This window comes from Lissotriton helveticus, chromosome 6 (assembly GCF_964261635.1).
Source record: "Lissotriton helveticus chromosome 6, aLisHel1.1, whole genome shotgun sequence".
Classification (NCBI taxonomy): domain Eukaryota; kingdom Metazoa; phylum Chordata; class Amphibia; order Caudata; family Salamandridae; genus Lissotriton; species Lissotriton helveticus.
The window spans coordinates 852,569,784-852,596,097 of record NC_136067.1 but is presented as its reverse complement, the minus strand read 5'-3'; the positions used below and the strand labels follow the sequence as shown (position 1 = coordinate 852,596,097).

Genomic DNA, 26,314 nt, shown 5'->3' with positions numbered 1-26,314 from the left:
TCCACAACAGTTTCAACGCCACGACCGCCCCGACAACCACTGAGACCTCCGCCCCCACGACCACCAACCGCCTGCTCTACTGGACCAACATCAACGACGATGACACCATCAAGATCATGAACACCATCCACTCCGCATCTCTGTCAGATCCATGCCCACACCACATCTTCAACAAAGCCAGCACATCCATCGCACCCCATCTCCGGAAAGTCATCAACAACTCCTTCGATACAGCAGCCTTCCCGGAGAGCTGGAAGCATGCCGAGATCAACACCTTAATCAAGAAACCCAAGGCGGACCCCAAGGACCTCAAGAACTTCCGGCCCATCTCCCTGCTCCCGTTCCCGGCAAAGGTCATCGAGAAGACTGTCAATGAACAACTGACCCGCTACCTCGAGGAGAACAACATCCTGGACCCTTCCCAGTCCGGGTTCCGCAGCAACCACAGCACCGAGACTGCCCTCATCGCCGCCACCAATGACATCAAGTCCCTGCTGGACAACGGAGAAATATTGAAAAGCTACAGGGGCAGTCAAACAACCCTGAACCAGGGACAGACAATCGATATACCCAACAGAAGGTTTAGGTAGAGAAGTCACAGGAGTTTTGCAACTTATTATATAAAATTAAAAAAGTGAGAAAAAAATAGAAAAGAAGAAAGAAGCCTGTAGAATCATATATTCAGAATAAATGTATACAAATTTCAAAAAAAATTATAATTTATTACATAATATGAAAAATATATAAAAGAACAATTACGCACAAGACAGAATGTTGGTATACAGAAAACAAACTGATCATGGACCAAACAAGTGGCTTAACAAAAAAACATTACATGTAAAATGAAACAGCACAAACAGAAAATAGTGTGCCCTTCAAACAAATTATGGCCACAAAAAGCGGCGACGGCGTTTCGACCGCTGTATTAATGTACGGTCATGATCAGGACTTGAATTTGCTTGAGCGTTATGCAGCTGTACAAAAATGATAGTAATTACATTAGTAATAGTAGGCTTCTTCAAAGGAAAAGACTTAGAACAGTGCAGAGGAAAAAACTTAGGGCAGTCACCCAGTGACAAAATGACAGAAAAAATGAAGAAAAACTACCACCACACCAAAAGTGAAATCCCCAACTATCAAGAAAAATATGTAAAAGATTTAGGATCACCTGTTGATTAAAATCAGAGGACCAACCAACGATGATGAATGGCTGTCAAATCAATTCCAACTCTGAATGTAAATATAAACCAGGAGGTTGAAATTAAAATTCTGCCAGAATATCAAACTTTATATTATGATCAGACTGGCAAATACACTTACTAGAAACAAAATCCAAATTGGATACCATGCATCTCTGGGTTGTAGTCAAATCAATAATGGATATTCAAAATCCACTCTGTTCTGCGCCCAATAAATTGGCTAAAAATCAAAAGAAAGAAAACATAACAGCTAAAGCTTATTCAATGACAAACTAACTATCAGCATAAAGACTCTTTTACACAAAACAGTTGCTATATACAATTAAAAACAACTGCACTTGCTAAACCGAATCGAGAAAGCTCATGTTACTCGCATTTTCAATTGCGGTAAATATGGAAGGCGCTAGGAATGGATATCAAGCTACGTCCACCCCGGGCATGGACAGCCTCACAGTGCGACCAATCAACACATGGCCACGCATAGATCACAACTTCAATGGCAAGTATATTTATAAAATAAAATGATATAGAATAAGAGGATCAAGATGACTAACAAATCTGGGCAAATAGTAGCTTTAAAACAGCGCTCAGACCGCGTGTTCAGTAAGTGTTAGCACGCATTATCATATTATGAAATGACCACCATAGTTAATACGGAAGAATCTTTATAGGGACGTGCATCGTTGTTAAATAGCAAAGCTTACCGATATTGATTTCTTCAACCGGACAGTGTTACTCCGTCCACGCCATGAGGATAAGTTAGGCGTGTGACGCGTAGTAAATTCGAGAAATAGATGACGGTCCGGAAACGGAAACAAAAATACCCATTACCTAAAGGGACGCCATCTTAGGTCAGGATAGGTGTATAGGGTCATCAGTGGCCGCGCCACACTAAGGACTATATGAGAAGGAAATAGGTATTAGGGTCGCCGCATTAGAATGGAAAAAGCAGCCAAATACATAACCGTCTTAAAGATACACAGCGATCCGAAAACGAAACTATAAACCTCTAATGCAAACGGAACCGCCATCTTGAATCGGGATAGGCGTATAATGTTAGCGATTGCCAACTCAAGTAAAAACCATGTGGGTAAGCGCCATCTTGAGTTAGAGTAAGAGCGCAGTTATCACGGTGGCCATATTGTAATAGAAGGGACAGCCCCAGTATGCCATCCATATGCAAAATATACAGAACAGTGTGTATCATCCCGGCAAGATAGCAAAGAAAAAGTAAAATCCAAGAATTTGCATAAGACAAGCATTTTCCTTTGAGCAAGTCTAGTCACAGAGATTAATAACAGACATAAACATTTCACAGTTAGATATTGAAATTGAATAGGAACAATAGAATACAGTGTATTTAGTGCATGAAATGTCATAGGCACAAAAGTATATACAGAGTATAAAATCATATACAATCCACAGTACAGTATTGGCAACTTCAGACATGAAGACCATTTCAAGCAGTGCAATCTCAAGAGTTCAGATGTAAACAGCAGAAAGTGGCATGCTATAGAGTAGTAACTGAGAATGCTAATTGGAAGATCAGCTAGTGATAATAGAGTGGCATTCTTCCATGGAATTAAGTCCAAAATTGATGCTATCACAACGAAGCATCCAGCGGCATTCGCTTTTGTTCAAAATATTAGAGATACTACCACCTTGTGACGAAACTTGTAAAGCTTCAATGACCTGCCACCTCATATCAGCAGGACCATGATTAAATTCTCGATAATGTGCCACCAAGGGTGCGTTTTCTCTCGGACAGTGAATTCTGCTTTTATGTTGTCCAAGCCATGTTTTAATTTTCTGGGTCGTTTGGCCAATATAAATCAACTCACACGGACAGCAGATCGCATACACAACATTAGATGTATTGCAGTTGGAAAAACTGGGCAAGTCATGGTGAATGTTTCTATGAACAAATTGTTTGGTGTTCATACTGGAACAGCACTTAAGGCAGCCGCCACACTTGTAGTGTCCCACAATGTTTATTTAAGACCCACATTGCAGTTATGCTAGGGCTTTCAAGAGGGGGCAAAGCCGTCCGTAACAAATGGTCACGGAGGTTCTTACCTCTCTTATAGGAGAACAAGGGTAGCTCTTGCGTAATCCCTGTAGCCTTCATAAGAGGCCAATGTCTTTTAATGATAGTAGAGATCTGATTACTACGAGTGGCAAAAGTAGTTACACAGGAAATCCGAGTCATCTGCTTTTTTACTTTAGGACAACGGAGAAACGGCGGTCCTCATCCTCCTGGACCTGTCAGCCGCCTTTGACACGGTCTGTCACCACACACTACGAACACGCCTCCACAACGCTGGGATCCAAGAGAAGGCCCTGGACTGGACCACCTCTTTCCTCTCCGGCAGAACACAGAGCGTTCGCCTTCCCCCCTTCCGCTCCGAAGCCACCGAGATCATCTGCGGCGTACGCCAGGACTCATCCCTCAGCCCAACTCTGTTTAACATCTACATGGCACCGCACACCCACGTCGCCCATCGGCACGACCTCAACATCCTCTCCTACGCCGATGACACCCAGCTGATACTCTCCCTCACCAAGGACCCCCACACCGCCAAAACCAACCTTCACGAAGGAATGAAGGCCGTTGCTGAATGGATGAGGAACAGCCGACTTAAACTGAACTCGGACAAGACGGAGGTCCTCATCCTCGGATCCAACCCTTCGGCCTGGGACAACTTCTGGTGGCCGACCGCACTAAGAACCGCTCCAACACCCACCGACCACGCACACAACCTAGGGTTCATCCTTGACTCCAACCTCTCCATGACTAAACAGGTCAACACCGTCTCCTCCTCCTGCTTCAACACCCTCCGTATGCTCCGTAGGATCTACAAGTGGATCCCCACTGAAACGAGAAGAACAGTCACCCAGGCCCTTGTCAGCAGCAGGTTGGACTATGGAAACGCCCTCTACGCAGGAGCCTCGGCCAAACTCCTGAGACGGCTCCAACGCATCCAGAACGCCTCTGCACGCCTGATCCTCGACATCCCTTGCCGCAGCCACATCACACCCAACCTGAGAGACCTGCACTGGCTCCCGGTCAACAAGAGGATAACCTTCAAGCTTCTCACCCACGCACACAAGGCACTCCACAACACCGGACCAACGTACCTCAACAGACGACTCAGCTTCTATACCCCCACCCGCCAGCTCCGCTCCGCCGACCTCACCCTCGCTACAGTCCCCCGCATCCGGAGAGCGACCTCATGTGGCAGATCGTTATCCCACCTCGCCGCCAAGACCTGGAACACCCGCCCCATCCACCTACGGCAGACCCAAGACCTGCTGACCTTCAGAAAACTCCTCAAGACCTGGCTTTTCGAGCAGTAGCAGCATTCCCCACCCCAGCGCCGAGAGACCCTCACGGGTGAGTAGTGCGTTTTACAAATGATATGATTGATTGATTGATAAAAGAAAGGGAGGCCAAGTAATTCATGTCCCTGGCTAGAGACGACTGAGAAGAAAAGGTCTCATTCATCACGAAGATCTTAATCAAGAGGTAAATCACGTTCACTGTTGGCTCCTTCACTGGCTCTGCTAGTGCCATTATAGGCTCCTCAAACCCGGGCTCTGCGGGGCCGAAGCCTTCTCTATCAGAGTCGTCATATCCAGATTTTCTGGACCTGGGTACGGATCCCTCTGCAGTCCTCCATGCAATGTGGGCTATTTTTCTGTGAGCATAAGGCCTGTCTTGTGCACTTATTGGTCCTGTGTTTCCTTCTGAGGCCCAACTTCCCGTCTTTGTGTCCTCCCCTGGCATGTCCCTCTTTTTCAGCCCTCTGTCATGCCAGGAGCGATTCCCATTCCGATGCCTTCACCACCCCTGACACGGACTATGGTGCCTGTTCCAATCCTGACATTGGTAGCAGTGCCAACATAGCCAACCACTAACTGTGCCATTTGCTCCAGTCAAGACTCAATACCCTAATGCCCAGAGACTTCTGGAGGAGTAGCAACTACAATCAAATTCATAAGTCCAATGCCAGTCGAAATAGAGATCTTTTTTGGTATGAGCCAGGACCTAAATGTGGATCTAGAGACGATGATGACCATGAAAACATATTTTCAGCTCCCTCATTGGGGGAGGGTTACACTTCTTTACAGGAAGTAGTGGTTCAGAGATAGCCACAGCGGCTCCTTCACCCCACAGGAAAAATTAAATGATGATAACCATGTTATTATCATTTTATTTTTCACGATTGGCTATGTAAAGGTGCGGGTGGGATGTGCTGCCACAGAGCAGGGGGAGGAGTGGTGGGCCCTCTTAAGTGCACATGACAGTTTGACCACTACTGCCTGCTAGCAGCTGCTACTGGAGGTAGATATCGATACACCACCAGGTACTACTCTGGCTAATACTTCTAACTACCATGACATCATTAAAAATACAGCTGGTGGGCCCATAGAATACCTTTTTCTGCATCTTCAGTAAATAGATCAATAACACGCAGGTATACCTGCCCTGTAGCCCATATTTTATATAGCTGCAACCTTCCCCAGAAATGTTGGTGGTTCAAGCTTTTTCTTGTGGGAAGCAAAGCTCTGGTTCATTCCCAGTACACCGATTATATAGGGAATAAAAATGAATCGAAACTATGGGGTAAAAAGGCTTTTTCTGTGGATGGCCTAGTGCTCCAATCGCTAAACACAGCATGCTACCTTGCCTGGTCCCCCTTTGGGACATGGCTGCCTTAGTGGCTCAAAATTTGCCAGCCATTTAAGAGGCCATTATGCTAAAGTAGTTAGAGATGGTCAGGAGGCCTCAATGCATATTATAAAAGCAGGGCTGGATTCGTCGGAATCTATTAGTAAGGTTTTGGGCATCAGTATCTCTCTCTTGGCCACCATGCTTTGTGAAAGTCTTCTAACTTTTCATCTGATGGGCATATATTATTTTACAGAGAGCAGCTATTTGGTTATAAAGCAAATGCTGCACTCAAACAGTTCAGATGAGGAAAAGCAACTGTGAGGTCTTAGGGTCTTCTAGTTCCCCCAGAAGAATGTCACATTTTTCAGAAATCCAGAGGCTTTTCAAATGCACTTCAATAAAGACAGTGGGCAGCTTATCAACAACAACAAATTTACTGCTGCACAAATATAGAGGCAGAGGATGAGGTCACCAACCACAAAAACCATCCTGTTGTCCACAACATCTTTTTCTGTCCCACCAGGAAAACCTTGCCAATGATGGAGCACGTGACTCCTATAGAAGGTAATTTCCCCCTCTTTATACCACCCTGGAAAAGCATAACAACAGACAAATGCATCCTTCAGATGGTCGAAAGAGGATATTCCTTACTCTTTCACGGGGAACCTTCCTACACGATCAACCACCAACCTTCATTCATTTCCCTCAGAGGATCCTCTGCTCATTTTTCAGCAGAATATGGCAGCCACGCGGCAAAAGAGAGTAGTGGAGTTGGTGCCAGAGCAGGAAATTGGGCAGGGGTGCTGTTTTTGGTACTTTCGGATTCCCAAGAAGGACAGCAATCTTTGTCTAATCTCAGATCACGGGTTCTTGATTTTTTTTTATCCACAAGAAAAGATTTCAAGATGCTCTCTCTATCTCAGGTTTTACTTTCCCTCAATGAGGAGGGTTTGATGGCATCTCTCAACTTTGAGGACACATACTTTTATATACCGATCCTAAAAACATACAGTAAGTACTTGCGTCTTGTCGTGGGGGGTCCACTCACTACCAATTTGCAGTGCTTCCATTTGGGCTGACATAAGTACCTTGAATCTTCATCAAGGTGATGGCAGTGTTAGTGTAACATCTCATCAGATGGAACTGCGGTATTTCCATATTTGAAAGACTGGTTCCTCAAGGCCAGTCTCGGCAGACAGTGTCACATCACATACACACAACAGTAAGTATCGCCGCAGTTCCAGTTGGCTTTTTACATCAACAAAAATACATCTCATCTGGAGCTCTTAGGGGTAGTACTGGACAATGCATCCTTTTGACCTTATTCTCCCCCTCAGAAGATCTGAGACATTCAGATTGATTGTGATGTTTCAATGTAATTTTTTTATTGATATAGATCTCTCATGAGATCAACAATTGTACATAATTCAATTTATAAACATAAAATTCTTTTATAAAATATTTTAAAACTTAATATGAAAACACACACATTTAATACAAGAATAAAACAAATTTTATAAATGTGTACAATTTATAGCACGCAAATTCATTTGGTGGATTAAAACATTTTTTTAAATCCATGGAGGAGAAAAGATTGTCTAAAAACTATAGGTTTTATAAAACGAGCTCCTACTACTTCTTTGTTAGAACATAACCATAAGATATGTGTGAGGTCCTGGTTTCCTTGATTGCATTTATCACTGTGATTGCATCATTCTGATGTTTCAGGCAGGTGCTCAGGTTCCAATCCATAATCTTTTATGCCTTCTTGGTCTGTTGCCTTGTTGCATCTTCTTGGCTATTTTTGTACACTTGCATGTGAGGGCTCTCCAGTGGAAAGCCACTTTTAATATCTCTGAATGCTGCAGTGGGCCTACTTTAAAGATTGATGAGAAGCACCTGTCGAAGGGCAGATCCTTCTGCCCTCCTCCATCAGTGACCAAAGTGGTGACATATGCATCCATCTTTGGTTGGGATGCTCATGTGGGAGATTTGGAGATGAAGTGCCCTTGTTTCTTTGAGTGTTGAGGAAGTAGCACCAGGATTATGCACAAATTATTCTCAATACCCTGGCTTGGCCAAGATGGGTGTGGTACACAGACCTCCCACACATCTCCTGTTGTTCCCCACTCCTTCGACTCAGTGGGACATTCAGTCCCAATCGGAGGCTTAAATCCTGGAGCACTCTGCCACTCCACCTCAGGCAATCTGCATTGTTGGCTTAATTCAGGAACGACTTCAAGACCTGGTTTCTCTGACTGAACCTCCACACCCAGACAGATTAGCAGCCCCCCCCACCCCACCCCCAGTGCCTTGAGACCTTCACGGGTGAGTAACTGCGCTATACGAAACCCTGATTGATTGACTGAAGTATTAACACCCCAACTTCCAGATCCTCCACCTACATGCCTGGAGGTTGAGCCGTAAAAGTTAACTTCTTTCCAGCTGCCACCTGAAGTGGTCAACGTCATTCTTTCAGTCTGTCACCGTTCAACAAAATCAGTTTATTCTGAAAGGTAGAACAGGTTCTTTTGCCTGCTGTAAGGAACAAAAAGTGGACCCTTTGAAGCCTTTCTATCTGAGATTGTTCAGTTTGTACTTAGCTCGCCTGGCAGGGCTGTGCAGTAGGCTCGGTAGAGGATTACATTGTGGCCTTTTCATTTTTCTTTTGCCTTCCAGATCAATTGATGGTGTTTTAATCACCCACTGTTATTCGTTTTTTTAAAGAGTTCATTAATGTTTATCTTCCCTCTCCTTTACTTATGACTTAGTAGGATGATTTATATGGAGTAATAACCTTTTTAAATAGGAGTCCTATTTGAGCTTCTTCTCAGTTGCCAATTACATTTTCTAACTCGCACAACAGAGTTCCTTGTTATTACTACAGCCAGAAACGTCAGGTAGTTGCAAGCCCTGAGTGTCAAACATTCCAACACTACCTTCGAATGGAAGCTAAAACTATGAACAAAAGTTTTGTTTCTTTCCAAGTTGGATGCATTGTACAGACTAGATAAAAAAATGGGTAATTAGTTTTTATATCGAAAGACAAAAGAAATCAGTATTAATGACTGCCTTTTCGTATGATACACTGGCTGCAGAAAAGGTAAACCAATTCAAAATTAACCATTTCACAATAGACAATTCTCTGGTATTCTCTGCATTGAGATTTGTTATGCAATAGCTAAGAAAGACCCTCCTTGAGGCACCAGAACAAATGCTTCTACAACAGCTCTTATTAGGGGTGTTTATTTTATTGATGCATGTCATGCAGCAATCTGGTCCTACATCATACCTTTGCGAGAAATCATCTGGATTCTGTAGTACTTCTGAACAGGCTTGTGTTTTGTTGCATGTTGCAATGTTCTATACTTCAAGATTTTTTTGTTTAAACATTTCTATAGACCATACTGCCTATGGCCGAATTGCTTTGGATTCTGTTCTCAGGTGAGGAATCTGCAGGTGGAAGTATCCAATAGAAGAAAAAGTTTCCTATCTTTAACAATGTTTCGGATGGGTACTTCTTCAGTTAGAGTATCCACCGGAAAGACAGTTACTGAAGGTAAGTAACTTTTTCATTAGAATTTTATCAGGCTAGGCCAAGAGGGGAAAAAACAACCTCCACTCCGTTGTGAGTGTGAATTGTATTGTCACAATTTTACATAAACGAGAACGTGGTTTTAATTACAAAATAATGTTTGGACATCTCGCCACTTAGTATCAGACCCACACAACTGCTCGTCCTTGGGGTCCTGCGTGAGTGATTAAACCCATTTTTAGTTATTCCGACCTATGTCTTCAAAACAGGGCTTTAATTTTTGTTCCCCTCAGCTGGTTGGCTATATAGTAGGTGCATGTTCACTGAGGTGCCACTGTTTGTTAACAAATCGCTGTTCAGACTCATCTCGCAGCACTCACTCCAGTAATAGGACAGTACTCACTAATCTCCATGCCTCCTCCTCGGCCTCGAGCATGCATGCCCACTCTTCCCAGGCCTCCCTGCTTCTATAATTAAACCTCTTTTAACTATTAGCAGGGACATTGTCACTTCAGGGACTTTCCAAGTGTTGCCCCAGTCCAGCAAGGCCCAGCCTGTATAATCCATGCAGTGCTGCAGGCGGGGCGGGCCTGAGCTGTGCTCAGGGTGTACCCTGTGCAGTGCAGGTCTGCAGGCCAATGAGTGATTACATTGCAACGGGAGAGAAAGAGAGTCCGTTTTTAGGTCTCGCCTTGGCAACGCATGCCTTGAATGCGCTGCCTCGAAGAGACAAGCTGTATCTAGGATATGGGCTTCAAAAACTGCCCATCTTTCTCATTGGCTACTATTGCTGTCGTTTACAAATTGTGGCTTTTCTTTGGAAATACCCTGAGTAGTCCCTCCTTTTGAACATTTGTATCCTCCCATGAGGGCTGCTACTGTTACATGTGCTCTTACTCGTAAGTTTACTTAGATTGCTGTGATAGCACTCTTTTTTTGCTGGTCTGCCTCTGCTCAAGTGTTGCGTTTACTTTGATGGGCAGCTTCATTTGCCTGCCCACTTAATATCCTTGTGCTGTCCAGCTCCACCCGCTCACCGCTCACACAACACTGCTTGCTTGCCCCCACCACCCCTCCAACATAGCTGTTTTATTTTTAATTTTTAATTAGTACATTTTTATGCAGAAGCCTATCTACCCCCACCACTCCCAAAACGCTGCTTGCCCCCCTCCCCTCCCTCAGCACCCCTCCGGCATTGCTGCTGTTTTAGTTTTAAGTTAGTACATTTTACCAAGGCCAGGGGGAAGATTAAGTGATTTGCACAGATTTACAGGATTTTGATCTGAGGCTTGAGCATGGATCCTCAGCTCCTGAGTCTGCAACTGTGACTGCTGCCCCACATCCTGTCACTCTGGGGAATCATGTTGGAGTCTCCCTTTGTTCGCCTTAAGGTGCTGCTCTTACATTAGGGGACTTGTTACTGTTTCTGTGCAGGTAAAGTCACCAGGCACAGGTAAGGAATATATAGATTATTTTCATTATATTTGATGAAAGAGAGTCGGCTCTAGTGACTCCATGTGTAAACAGATTTGTAAGAGGTTCTATTCTAGCAAACCTATACTTGTATTTCTTGAGGTACTGCTCCAGTGGACCCATTTTAGGTAAGAGGGTGAGGTCCTGCTTCAGTGAATCAGTTTGTGCCCAATATGAGATCCTACTTCAGCAGTTCCATTTGGGTTTGTGCAGGACATTCTAGAAATTGTACAGAGCATTTGTTGGAGGGCCGAGGTAATGGCACTGCATGCACATTTTGGTTGTGGTCTCGTTGCTAGGTAATGCGTGACGGCTTATCGGCATGACCCACTACTGTTACCTAGGATCACTAAAGAAGCGTAAAGTGCTTCCTTAGTTAAAACAATAGTGTGGGCTCAGGGCATTTGTAGCAGTGTGCAAGTGCAGAGCAGCACAAGAAATGCGGGAGGAAAAGCGGCCCAATGTTGAGAAGAACAGTGCTGGCAGGGAGGATTCACCTGAAGTTGTCCCTTTAATGGTAGCTATTCAAACAAGCATTTGCAATGCAAAAGGTCTTGCATTAAGTGAAAGTTTGAGCTATTGGCGTTGCAAATGATAATGTTTGTAAGTTTTTTTGTCAAGAAACATCCCAGCAGTAGCATTAGTAATAAAAGAAAATACACAAAGCAGGGAAAGGGTGCAGTACCACAGGCTGTTACTAGGTGTCACTGTGGAGTTTTAAATGGATCTCTATTAGCCACATAAGGCACTGCACCTTTAATGCAATTATAAAGAGAACGATTGCAGCAGAGCATACATTTCCATTTGTTTTTATTGAAAGTGAGATTTCTGTTAGCTTGCATTTTTAAAAAATGCACCCGTGCAGGAGGGCAGTGTCCTCCAGCCAAATCTGCATAATCTACACCTGTATTCACATAGATTGAGTGCTGGCAGCTGACTGAGTTCCATCTGCCTCTTGAATTGGTACGCATCATCCTTGGGCCTTCCCAAAAATCCATTTATGTCTGGCGAGGGGACAAATTTGTGGCCTGGTGTGGCATTTACCAAGTTGACCCTTTAGAAGCAAAGCTGTCAGTCTCCTTTTGTATGTTTTATCTTTTGGCCCAGTAGGGTATTTGTCGGACCTTCTACATTTGCTGGACCAACTGCTCATATGTAAATCACCTGTTTTGAAGTGTCTCTTAAAGGTCTGGTTCATAGGTTTCCACCTAAGCCTTAAGTGATGCCGCACTGGGACCTTAATTTGTTTTTTATTTTCATTATGTGTAACCCACAACCCATCACCCGTCCATCATTCTTTGCTCCACTCACCCATCAAAAGAGGAGGAGAGGCAGCACGACTAGGACCCCAAAAAGCTTTAAGCTTTAACATTGATCGTACCAAATACCATCTGGTGGACGAGCAGCTCTTTGTTAGGTTTGATTGGCAAAGAAGGGTAAGGCCTTGCAAAAAAGGGCCATAGATAGATCATCCTCTGTTTTAAGATCTGCTATTCATTGGCCAAGAATCAGTTCCTGGAAGGCCTGAGGTCTCATTTGACCAGAGTCAAGGCTGCCACCATTGCATTGGCATGCAGAATGCCTGTTCTAGATTTTTGTTAGACTGCAACGTGGGCATCAATCCACAGGTTCCTTCCCTGATAGCCAGTGGCGGGAAGGGCTCTTTACCCATTTGGTCCTGCAGGGCTTTTTGTTTTGAGCCATTTCACACACTAACCACTTTGGGAGGCATAAGGTGAGGATTCTTTGATTAGGTGCAACCATCAGTAGAACAAGTTTCTTTCTATCTAGCCACGGATTCCTCACTTCCCTCCGACCTCCCTGCTCCATAGAATGGGCTCTTTTCTTCGTCTAGAAAACGTTCCCAATTTAGAGATCTATTTGCCTATGAAAAGGTCCGCATTTAGGGAGCTGCACACTTTCACATCGGATTACATTTCAAGTTTCATGTCCAAGGGCGCAGATGGAGTCAAGAAAGAAACTGACATCACTGTGCAGGAGTCGAGCTTATATATGTCCCAGACTGATATTCTGGGGTAGGACAGAGTCTGCATGGATCTACAGAATGCCACCTGCTGGCACTCTGGAGCAAGACTAAGAACATTTTCCAGATCCAGTCTGGTGCCTGTGGGTATACTCCCAGTGTGGAATCTGTAGTTAGGTAAAGTATCCACCAGAAAGAGCGTTACTGAAGGTAAGTAAATTGTTTGTCCAACGTCTTGTATTCCATGTTATCCTATGAACAGCAGGGACTGGTATTGACTGCTGTTAGAGTAGTTTTCTTCCCTGTATGCCTTCATGAACCTTCCTGATCATCACTGGTTAGATTCCCACAAGTGACACTTTTCATGAAAAGTCTGGTTTACTTGTTTCATCCAACTCGATTTACTATTCCTCAGTGAAGTTTAAATGTTAGGATATCTTTCCCGATGGCATCCACATTCGAGGCAAAGCCTGGTTCTGCTTCTTTCCTTGAAGACAGTTATGTTGGTGGTAATAACTTATTCTAACAGAGACAGAAAACCTCATACCCATTCAGTTCATCCACCTTTCACAATTTTCTACACAGAAAAGTTAGTTCTCCACACGTACCCATCTTTCATTCCCAAAGTGGTATCTGCATTTCATTTGGCTAATCTGTACTCTTCTATCTTTCTTCTTGTCTCCTCATCCAACTTCAAAGAGGGAACTGTGGGTTAGAATGGACCCATCATGTGTGGTATCACATGATATTGTTCACTTGCAATAGGGCAGAGTGGATGATTAGCTCTTTGTGAGCTTCATCAGAGCATAAAAGGGCAAGGCCACGATCAAACATGCCATTTTGTTTTGGACTATCCTCTGTATCATAATTTACTATGCCCTAGCCTAAAAAGATCCCCCAGAGGATATTCCTGCCATTCTGCTATGGCCAAGGTTGTCTCCAGAGACTTCCTGGTTGCCAAACATCGGTCTGGCATCTACGTGGTCATTCATCCATACTCTTACGAAACAATGACATCTCAAGCAAGCAGTGATGGGTCATTTGCCCAAGCTCTGCTGCACGACTTCCTTGGATAACTTGCACTACTCCGTCACATTGCCCAGAGAGGTATTGCTTTGGGACTCATTCATAAAGTGGGAATTCTACAGGAAGATTTATCCATCAGAAGAAGTTACTTACTTTTAGTAACAATATTTCTGGTCGATACATAACCTTACTGCAGATTCCACATTGTTGTCTCTCCTCCCATGTTAGTAACTGTGTGGATTAATAAGATGCTGCGGTAATCAGACATATTATGTGCTATATTTGTCACTCTCCTTGATGCTCTCTTCTTTCCTCTCAAGCCTTGATGGGTCACCTAAACAGTTTCAGGAGCTTATGCCGGTGTGCCATTGGACACCTATTAAACTTCGGTGTTGTCAACTCTGGAGGCGAAGTTGCAGCTGAAGAGCTTATGCCTCCTGCCAGGACTAGAGAGATATTCCTTGGGAGATTTCCAGATCAGTCTGCAGCCTTGAACAATAGGTCGTAAAGTGAGAAAGCTGCAGGACAATTGTGTCCAGAAGCAATATTATTTCAGAAGGTAAGTATGTTTTGTCACTTATAATGGACACAGTAGGCAGAAGGGATCTATCCTCTGAAGAATATCCATTTAGCAAGTTATGAGTGGCCTGTGGTGTGCATTGAAAGAGTTCTAGCTGTAGAGAGACCTGCTGCATAGAACCTTACCAGGGGACCAGAAGCGTGTAGGAGAGGCAAGGAGTGGCTTTAAGCATCAATAAGAAATTGGGATTTGGTCATTTTCCTGATTCCTGAGGATTGGTACAAGATATTAAAGTCTTCCTGAGGAAATTCTATCTTTGCCATGTATTCAAGGCTACAGTGTTAACACTTATAAATATATTTGACCCAATGGAGACAATGTTGGCTTCAATCTCCTACCCTGCCCTGCTGAGGGAAACCGAGAACCAGAAATGTGACTAAATCCAGAAGTACAACTTGGGACTAGGGCGAGTGAAGAACCCACTTGGACACTAAAGCATGGGGTGAGTGAAGAACCCATTCCGACATTGTGGAAGAGGTGTGGAGCAGCGGCCAGGGTGCCTGACTCCGGACCACGGGGTCACAGTTCGGTCTCCGGCACTGGCGGCAGGTTAGCCCAGCACCATGTGACTCTGGGCAATAGCTCGCTTAATCTTCCCGACGGCCCCCAGCACCGGGACAACTCTTCGGAGGTAGCTGTGGGCTTTCCCAATGCTGGTATTTAATTTTATTTCAAGGGATGTACTTGTATTGCAACACTGCGAGGCTGTGAGCTAACCTTGACTGCTATGAATGTACAAAATACAGCTTTTTTGTTCTCTTGTGTTTTTGCATCTATCACATTTAGGATTGCTCTGTGCAACAAATTATGTATTTCACAGAAAATTAAAATAATATACAAGTGTGTAATTTGGAATTAATAATGTAACATTTTTCTGGCTGAGGGAGACTTCAGCCCTCCGAGACTTTCGCCAATGGAATCGCATTGGGATCTCGCTGCTTGGGGACGTCTGGGTCGGGGACCATATTGGGCCTTCACGGATTTGCAACAGCGCTACTCCCTCCCTGCCTCCCAGTTCTACAAGTACCTGCAGCTGCAGCACGCCCTCCAGACACACATTACCTCTCCCACCAAGCTCCGGCTGATTTTTAGGTTTCGCCCTGGGCGTTGCAACTGCGTAGCAGTTGCTCTGCCCACGGCGAAACCTCATGACCCTACATATCGACTTTGGTTCCGCCTCTGTCTCTCATTGGCTAGCTCCATAAATGGAGGCTAGCCATTGGGAGACAGAGGCTGTCAATCACGCTTTCTGGTGAAAACGCGATTCGGGGGCGTTTCTGGGACTTTTTTTAAGTCCCGCCCCTTTGTCCCGGGCCACGCTGTCATTGGCTGCCGGCCCGGGACACCCCTGTGATGTCATTCCCCGGGCCGCGCTGTGATTGGCTGGCCAGCCCGGGACCTGACTTGTTTTTAAAGGTTAGAGTCTTAATAGTACAACCCAATTCAGAGTGGGGTCACAACGTCTGATATTGCACTTTGTATGCCGGTCTCAATCCACTAGAAGATAATGCCTATAGCCTTCAGCACTCAGCGCTCAAATCAGAGTTCAACCTTCAGCGTGTTTCCCCCTATGCTCTCAGACCCCAGCAGTGAAGAAAACACAGGCACCAATTTGGTTTCAAATACTAAGGGAGATATCACACTCAGCCTCGGCGTGTCCCCCTATGACCTTAGTGCCAGCGATGGAAAGACAAGAAGACACTAGGAGTACCGGTTACCCACCGCACTTGCATCTCGCACAGCCTGCCGTATCTTCTGTGCATAACCCTTGCTCTCTCCATTGTTTTTGTGTATCTTCTGTGCACCCTTCGACATCTCGTTACCAGGTACCACGCCAACAAACACAGTCCGCTCCGGGACCACAGTGTATCAGATAGGGCCTGCCATGGTACTCCGTCTGCCTCGTCAGCCCCCACTCCGGCGTTTACAGCTGCCGTCACAGTCCCCGAAAACAAGCGGTAAAAATTCAGCTCCTGTGCTGCAATTATTTCTCAGTTCGGCATCGTTAATTTGGATTTCCTCAAAAGCCGAGAGGAGTCATCGCGGAGCTAACCTCTCTCACGTCCATCTCGGACGCCATCTTTTTCCCCCAGGACAACCCAACTTTCAGATGGAATCAGAGTTTCCACCTTTAGGGTATTTGGGAGTTGGTAACTGTTCAAAAGGTGCTCATATCCCTAAATTCCTCAGCTACAATTAGATTTTCCCAGGCATTATTTTTGATGATGCTCTTTTTCCGCTCAATCATTGCCTTGTAATCCCTCCTGCATTCTCTGACTTCCCCGGAGATTCATGGTTTCCTTATCAAAGCAAACAATAGTTTCCTATGGGCCATGGAGCAAGCGTTATCAAACCATCTATGTAGCCCATCACCTCGTGGCTTGATATCCATTGTCATCAGAGTTGTTAAAGGCTAACCAATAACAGAATAAAAGTTTATGATCTTCGGGGGTTCTGCCCTGTGATTAAGAATTGGTTATCCATGGAAAGATCGAATGAGAATAGAATACAATCAATGGTGCTACAGGCTCCTCCACTCCTAAAATAGGGTAATATTGTATCCCCCTTAGGGCAGATTACCGAGGCAAAAAGGAGTTTGCTTTGTACTTCATCAGTACGTGGTTGAGAGACTCACCATAACGATGGTGAGCACAATGCTTCAGACCCATGTCTTGTATATCCACCAGCAGGCGCCTGCTGACGGTAGTGTGCACTCAAGGCACTTAAAATCGTCTACCCGTTCGATGTTAACCAGCCATGTTAACCAGCCTCTTGCTGTTTGCAAAATATGTGTTCAGGTTATTCTCTAATTCGTTAATTATAATCGGATTGCTTCTAGAATCAAAGTTGTTATTGTACCAGTGAATTAGTAAGATGTTTTTAAAATCAGAGAGATGAAATCTCAACAGCCGATACTAAAGCATGGGGGCAATAAATCTCATTTTAGTGCTTGAGCTATTAACTGATATTAAAATACATAGCCCCCTCGACCCTCCTATAATGTGACAGCTAAACTGTAAAATGAACGAAACCAGTCGGCAAAAAAAACAGGTCGCTGCCCAAGTTTCCTGACAGCAAGAAATATTAAAGTGAGAAATTAATTAAAACTAATCCAAATTATCGAATTTGTTTTAAATACCTGCGATATTCCAGGATACTTATAGAATACTGTTGCCTTTAGAAGTCTTTGGGTGCTTTCACCTAATCTCAAGGTTAGATGAATCGGTAATTCCCAAAGTAGGAGCGGGGAGCAAGGGGACCTGTTTGCCTACCACTAAAGAGCATGACCGGCTACCACATAAGGGAGTCAAGTCAAGTCAAAACACACTTTATTCGATTAATAAAAATCATAAAAGTATACTATACAAATAAATAATGCAAAGGTTACATCAATACAATAGAAACAATTTAAAAAGCAATTTTACATAAAAACATCAGTTCATTATTATTTATTTAAAAACACGTACTTATGGCACCATTATATTATTTTCGCCAGTCTAATCTTCCTGCTTCTAATGGATGCTACAAAAAAATTAGCAACACCAAACATAATCACTGGAGATTCCATTAGTTGTAGGTGGAGCAGTGCTGGCTTAATTTGTAAGGAATCCTTATCTTTTAAAAGTGGGAGAATAAACTTTTTCCTGCCGCTGCTATAAAAGGAGCAAAAAAATAAAAAGTGCATTATATCTTGGGGTGAGTGGCCATCACATTTGCATGGTACCGCTTCCTCTGGCCTATACCAACCCATGGGATCAGACAGGAAGAAATGGATTTGATTAAAACGAAATTTTGTTATCAACCAACGATGGAATGGGACCGTTATGGTACTGAGATATGGTTGGATAGATAGAGACACAATTAGTAGGAAATGGGCCCTAACGGTAGGTTTGTTTAATTGCACATATTCCCGCTCCTGGTCTCTGAGTTTCTTAAAATTAGTCTTAACCCAATTGATGTCACCCTTTAACAGCCCATCTGGGTTAGTAAAAATCTCAGGGCATCCCAATTCCATAGTGGTTGTCTTAATAAAGGACAACCACTGGATTTCCTTTGATTTCTCCAATTTCATGTAATCTCTTAAAACCTCATGGTTCAGGGTGAGTTTCAGGTTCAACCATGTTTTTATCCATAATAAAATGGGGGCTAAGCTTATGATACCACATAAGGGAGTCATTCAATCTCTTCCCAAGTTTCAAGTGATGAGAATTGTGTGCCTGTGTCTACATTAAACATAGGCTGCATGTGTCCCATAATACCAACCCCAGCAATGCCCTTTCTGTGTGTCTTCAGGTCTGTGAGAAAATGGGGTTCTGTTGCAGTCTTCCCCCCAACCCCCAACACTTTTTTGCCCGGCTTTTGATGCAACTTTGCCTGTCGAGTACTAGGTCCCTTCTTTCCAGATTCCCTCTACGTGTTCTTTCCCTAAAACTGATCCACAGTTGGCCCTTCAGGCCCCCTGTAAGCCCCTAGTAAAAGCTACTTGGGCATCTAGGGCTTTGGGACTGAAGAGGGTCCCTAGGGACTTCTCACCTAGGCTCTGCAGACTGCCACTGCAGCATGCATGGCAACTTGAAGACAAAACAACAAAGGCTACAACTATCACTTCCCAGGATATATGTAAGTCAACCGCTAGCAGGCCTTACCAGCTCTGAGGCAGGGTGCACTATAACACAGGTGCTGACATATCTGCAAGATCAGATATGCCCCTACAGTATCAGGGTCTATCCCTCAATAAAAGTAAGAGGAAATCTGACGTCTTTAGGCCCTCCTATACATGCAGCCCCTGGGTTTTGGAGAGCTAGAATCAGAGTTCAACCTTCAGCGTGTTTCCCCCTATGCTCTCAGACCCCAGCAGTGAAGAAAACACGGGCACCAATTTGGTTTCAAATACTAAGGGAGATATCACACTCAGCCTCGGCGTGTCCCCCTATGACCTTAGTGCCAGCGATGGAAAGACAAGAAGACACTAGGAGTACCGGTTACCCACCGCACTTGCATCTCGCACAGCCTGCCGTATCTTCTGTGCATAACCCTTGCTCTCTCCATTGTTTTTGTGTATCTTCTGTGCACCCTTCGACATCTCGTTACCAGGTACCACGCCAACAAACACAGTCCGCTCCGGGACCACAGTGTATCAGATAGGGCCTGCCATGGTACTCCGTCTGCCTCGTCAGCCCCCACTCCGGCGTTTACAGCTGCCGTCACAGTCCCCGAAAACAAGCGGTAAAAATTCAGCTCCTGTGCTGCAATTATTTCTCAGTTCGGCATCGTTAATTTGGATTTCCTCAAAAGCCGAGAGGAGTCATCGCGGAGCTAACCTCTCTCACGTCCATCTCGGACGCCATCTTTTTCCCCCAGGACAACCCAACTTTCAGATGGAATCAGAGTTTCCACCTTTAGGGTATTTGGGAGTTGGTAACTGTTCAAAAGGTGCTCATATCCCTAAATTCCTCAGCTACAATTAGATTTTCCCAGGCATTATTTTTGATGATGCTCTTTTTCCGCTCAATCATTGCCTTGTAATCCCTCCTGCATTCTCTGACTTCCCCGGAGATTCATGGTTTCCTTATCAAAGCAAACAATAGTTTCCTATGGGCCATGGAGCAAGCGTTATCAAACCATCTATGTAGCCCATCACCTCGTGGCTTGATATCCATTGTCATCAGAGTTGTTAAAGGCTAACCAATAACAGAATAAAAGTTTATGATCTTCGGGGGTTCTGCCCTGTGATTAAGAATTGGTTATCCATGGAAAGATCGAATGAGAATAGAATACAATCAATGGTGCTACAGGCTCCTCCACTCCTAAAATAGGGTAATATTGTATCCCCCTTAGGGCAGATTACCGAGGCAAAAAGGAGTTTGCTTTGTACTTCATCAGTACGTGGTTGAGAGACTCACCATAACGATGGTGAGCACAATGCTTCAGACCCATGTCTTGTATATCCACCAGCAGGCGCCTGCTGACGGTAGTGTGCACTCAAGGCACTTAAAATCGTCTACCCGTTCGATGTTAACCAGCCATGTTAACCAGCCTCTTGCTGTTTGCAAAATATGTGTTCAGGTTATTCTCTAATTCGTTAATTATAATCGGATTGCTTCTAGAATCAAAGTTGTTATTGTACCAGTGAATTAGTAAGATGTTTTTAAAATCAGAGAGATGAAATCTCAACAGCCGATACTAAAGCATGGGGGCAATAATTCTCCTTTTAGTGCTTGAGCTATTAACTGATATTAAAATACATAGCCCCCTCGACCCTCCTATAATGTGACAGCTAAACTGTAAAATGAACGAAACCAGTCGGCAAAAAAAACAGGTCGCTGCCCAAGTTTCCTGACAGCAAGAAATATTAAAGTGAGAAATTAATTAAAACTAATCCAAATTATCGAATTTGTTTTAAATACCTGCGATATTCCAGGATACTTATAGAATACTGTTGCCTTTAGAAGTCTTTGGGTGCTTTCACCTAATCTCAAGGTTAGATGAATCGGTAATTCCCAAAGTAGGAGCGGGGAGCAAGGGGACCTGTTTGCCTACCACTAAAGAGCATGACCGGCTACCACATAAGGGAGTCAAGTCAAGTCAAAACACACTTTATTCGATTAATAAAAATCATAAAAGTATACTATACAAATAAATAATGCAAAGGTTACATCAATACAATAGAAACAATTTAAAAAGCAATTTTACATAAAAACATCAGTTCATTATTATTTATTTAAAAACACGTACTTATGGCACCATTATATTATTTTCGCCAGTCTAATCTTCCTGCTTCTAATGGATGCTACAAAAAAATTAGCAACACCAAACATAATCACTGGAGATTCCATTAGTTGTAGGTGGAGCAGTGCTGGCTTAATTTGTAAGGAATCCTTATCTTTTAAAAGTGGGAGAATAAACTTTTTCCTGCCGCTGCTATAAAAGGAGCAAAAAAATAAAAAGTGCATTATATCTTGGGGTGAGTGGCCATCACATTTGCATGGTACCGCTTCCTCTGGCCTATACCAACCCATGGGATCAGACAGGAAGAAATGGATTTGATTAAAACGAAATTTTGTTATCAACCAACGATGGAATGGGACCGTTATGGTACTGAGATATGGTTGGATAGATAGAGACACAATTAGTAGGAAATGGGCCCTAACGGTAGGTTTGTTTAATTGCACATATTCCCGCTCCTGGTCTCTGAGTTTCTTAAAATTAGTCTTAACCCAATTGATGTCACCCTTTAACAGCCCATCTGGGTTAGTAAAAATCTCAGGGCATCCCAATTCCATAGTGGTTGTCTTAATAAAGGACAACCACTGGATTTCCTTTGATTTCTCCAATTTCATGTAATCTCTTAAAACCTCATGGTTCAGGGTGAGTTTCAGGTTCAACCATGTTTTTATCCATAATAAAATGGGGGCTAAGCTTATGATACCACATAAGGGAGTCATTCAATCTCTTCCCAAGTTTCAAGTGATGAGAATTGTGTGCCTGTGTCTACATTAAACATAGGCTGCATGTGTCCCATAATACCAACCCCAGCAATGCCCTTTCTGTGTGTCTTCAGGTCTGTGAGAAAATGGGGTTCTGTTGCAGTCTTCCCCCCAACCCCCAACACTTTTTTGCCCGGCTTTTGATGCAACTTTGCCTGTCGAGTACTAGGTCCCTTCTTTCCAGATTCCCTCTACGTGTTCTTTCCCTAAAACTGATCCACAGTTGGCCCTTCAGGCCCCCTGTAAGCCCCTAGTAAAAGCTACTTGGGCATCTAGGGCTTTGGGACTGAAGAGGGTCCCTAGGGACTTCTCACCTAGGCTCTGCAGACTGCCACTGCAGCATGCATGGCAACTTGAAGACAAAACAACAAAGGCTACAACTATCACTTCCCAGGATATATGTAAGTCAACCGCTAGCAGGCCTTACCAGCTCTGAGGCAGGGTGCACTATAACACAGGTGCTGACATATCTGCAAGATCAGATATGCCCCTACAGTATCAGGGTCTATCCCTCAATAAAAGTAAGAGGAAATCTGACGTCTTTAGGCCCTCCTATACATGCAGCCCCTGGGTTTTGGAGAGCTAGAACAGCGGTGCCCCTGTGCCTCCAACATCTCTTCTTACCTGTGCTGTCCGTAGGGTACAATAGGTTTCACATTTGCGAGAGATTAAGCTAATGGCAATGTAAATGACAATGCCATTTATTTATCTGTTTTCAAAACCAACACATAAATACAAATTTTGTCATTTAAAATGCCAATAGCTCTAACTCTTCGAACGGCGAAACCATTGCATTGTAAATGCTTGTTATCTTATGGTCTGGCAGCGCCCAGCCATCACGGCATTATGAGCTGAAGTAGAGCTTGAGCTTACACGGAGGGTTGTTCCCCATGACCCGGTGTGTTTGATTGCCTGGACGGCTCTCGGGCCAATAAACGATTCCTGGGAACAACCTTTGCAGTTGCAAAACGTGACATTGCAGCGCTTTGGTCGCAGGTTAGGCCCCCTACCTTACGGAAGTGGAGGTGGGGGGGTGGACTGGCGTGGGACCCAGGAGCAACGGCAACCCCTCTTTGAGGCCCGGGGTCACCCTGAATTGTTTGGAAAGATCTGGGGTAAATGGTTTAATCTTCTATTCTGATTCCTGGGTGTTTCTCATGTATTGTGCTCATCCTATTGTATTTTTAAATCTGAAACCCGACAAACAGGTCTCGGTCTCCAACCTTACTGTTATAGACTGTCGAAGTGATGTGCCTGATTGTGCTGTCAATGGAATTGTGTGGATTCGTATAAATGCCAATAAACTTGATTATCAAAAAAAAAAATAATGTAACATTTTTAGTGCTGCTCATTTATGTAAAAACATGCTATGATTTGTGTGTTTTCTTTGTGGAGAACGTTACAATAGATGTACTTTTGGGGAAGAGTCAATTTCATCCTTTCCTGCTTGCTTCTTAGAGAGTGCTAGATGCCAAGGGTCTTTTCTGAATTTACTCTTATTGGATTGACTGTCAGATATGCTATGCTTGTTTAATTTCTTAAAGGGAGATGGCATTTGTATTTATATTTATTTTGGTTTTATACCAATTAATTATAATATTATTTGAGTGCATCTACAAATACTATGTCCTGAAAAATCCTGCAGGTGTTGTTAAATGTTGTAAATTTTGCGTTAAAGTTGAGGACTCGTCTTAATTCGGGGTGGAGCTTCAACATCGCTGCGAGGTTTTGGCGCTGAAAGTTCATCAATGACGTATTACTTCAACAACAAAGCATGGCATGCGACGGAGGGAAATTAATGGTGTCTTCCAAACCACCTTCAGCTATTTTTCTGGCAATTAAGGGATTTAAAGGATTGTGTATTTCTCACAAGGCACTCTACGGTAACGCGCCCAGTTATATTAAAACCAGACTATCTAGCTACACCCCTGGTAGGATGCTGCGGTCTTCTGAAGCCACTCTCTTGGTCAACCCACGTTTCCGCCTGTCCACCCTGGGCGGGCGTGCTTTCTCCACTTTGCTTCCTGCAGCATGGAATAAATTACCACCTAATCTCCTTAAGGAGCCTAATTTACTGCCATTCCGCCGAATGTTAAAAACCATACTCTTCCGTGAAGCATGGGGAGTGTTGTAAGTTAGCTACCTGTTTCTGTAGAGTTGTTTTTTTTTCGTGTACAAGCGCTTAGAGACCCTGGGGTGATAATGCGCTATATAAATTGAAATAAATTAATACCTGTAGCTGGATCAATACAGACTATTGCATTTGATTCCCAGATGATCTGTTTTTTTATGGCCTGTGAATTCCAAACATATTCATTCATGTAAGGTTTTCGTCACCATGTGTTGTAAAGACCAAACTAAAAAACCGGTGTTTACGATATGTTGGAAGTAAATGCATGCTAACGGGTTGAAGACCGCGCCATAATCAAGTAATGGTTCTCTTCTCTTTTCACAGGAGGAATCATTTTCTGGTTTTCGAGTGAGTGATTACTTGGAATACATGGAAAGTCTCGAGCGCACTCACCGCCCCATGCTGCTGAAGGACATGAGTAATATTCGGCCGAAGAGCTGATTGATGGGACAAGCACACATTCCACGTTTCTTCCGAGATTTTGAGGCCAAGAGACTGTTTTCATCTTCCAAAATGGAAATTAGTTTCTTTTTCTAACAGCAAAAAAAAGCTTTATTTCTACAAGTGTAAATATTGTAAAATGCTTAATTAATTATTTTTGGGGTTATTAACCTGCGCTTAAGTGACAAATGGAGTTGTCTGTATCTGATGTTGGAGATAACAAATCGTGTTTTATCGCCTTGGATTCAAGCAGGTTACTTGCGAACTTTCCGTTAGTATTATATTGTTGATGCCGTCAGTTGTTCCTGTTAAAGGTTTCAATGTACATGCACTTTATTGTGGTATTATGGCAAATAAATCCAAGTGGAATCTGCTTACAAGGCAAGACTGCGCGTCTTCATTCGTATCCCTGGAAGGAGAGGGAAGTCTGACCTTTTATTTATGCTACAATAAAATCGTAACTAGATCGGAATGATGTCATTTCCGATTTTTAACATTCAAGGGATACTCTAATTATGCATCTGATTCTAGTTACGCCTTTAAACAGTGATTTAATACTTGATAAGTAGACATTTAGCTTCGATATTTTATTTGTTGAGCATCAGTTCTAATAATCTTAGTTGGCAAATTCCACTAAGGCGAACTACCTGGTGTTCAATGAATGGGTCCTTTGTTGAAGCTTGGTCACCTTTTATCCCAAGCCTACCCTGCCCGGACAGCAGAGCCTATGAAAGTGACACACAATTTCCCAGACATCACCTCAAGACATTCTCTGCTCCGTGGCTGCTGGTAACCTGGCACATTTTTCAGGGCGTGCTTCTCCTCTCCACTGATTCACATCCTGGGTCTAGCTTGTGTCTAACTAGCATAGGGACCTGTGTAGGAACATCCTTTCATAGGGTTCAGATGGCTAGCGTTCCCTACAGTTTCCCTCGCCTTTTGAGTCTCCAGACGTCTGATTCCAAAAAAGGATGAAGTTGGAGATACACATCATCCACTACACTCTTCCAGTGATTACCCATAATAGCCTGAGGTTTACTCAAACTCTTCTGAGCCACCAGTAATGGCCGGGCCCCTCATACCCCTCTTAATAAACAGCAACTTACGTCTCCATATGTTATAATAATAAACTGTTTCTTCACTGGCATTCCGAAGGTGCAGCTGTTTGTTTATTTTTATTTTGAAAGTTTTATATAGCGCGTTCAAGATCTTTGCAGATATCAGAGCGCTTTACAAAAAAAACAGGGGGTAAAGAAACAAGGGGGTGATTAACAGACTTTTGAGCAAAGAGTAATTGTATGTACAAGATGAGTAGCAATAAAGGGTAGGTACATGGGGGGACATAAAAATCAACCAAAAACCAATGATACAAATCGACAATCAGACAGAACAATAGTGCAAATAGGTGCAGAGTCTCAATTAGAGCCAACGTACAAGTTCAGGTGAATTTAGTCATGAGGATAGCTTTTACTTCTTTCTTAAAGAATGTAGTGGAGGAGATAAGTCTGGTTTCTGGAGGGAGTGAGTTCCAGATCCTGGGTGCCATTCCGGAAAAGGAGCGTTTATAAGTTTTTTCCTTCCGGAATCTACGAGGTTTCAGAAGAAGATTCTTTGTGCTTCTAGTGGTTCTTGTGCCACCAGATATTGTCAGCTTCTGAGTGAGGTAGCTGGGTGAGTTGTTGTGTACAGCTCTGTGCGTCATGCAGGCAATTTTCAGATGTATTCTGGCTTCAAGAGGTAGCCAGTTCAAGGATTTTAGGTCAGGGGTAATATGTGAGTGTTT

General features: G+C 43.6%; 1 protein-coding gene across 2 annotated transcripts in view; it reads left to right on the top strand.

Moving 5' to 3' along the window:
* The window catches only part of TBC1D32 (TBC1 domain family member 32), a 940,667-nt gene extending 915,756 nt beyond the window's left edge, over positions 1-24,911 (top strand). For both annotated transcript variants that reach the window (XM_078648467.1, XM_078648468.1), the window contains one exon: positions 24,415-24,911. In XM_078648467.1, the coding sequence (XP_078504593.1) occupies positions 24,415-24,531 (117 nt within the window). In that variant the 3' untranslated portion in view covers positions 24,532-24,911. The remainder of the gene's footprint in view (positions 1-24,414) is intronic.
* Positions 24,912-26,314: the final 1,403 nt, after the last annotated feature.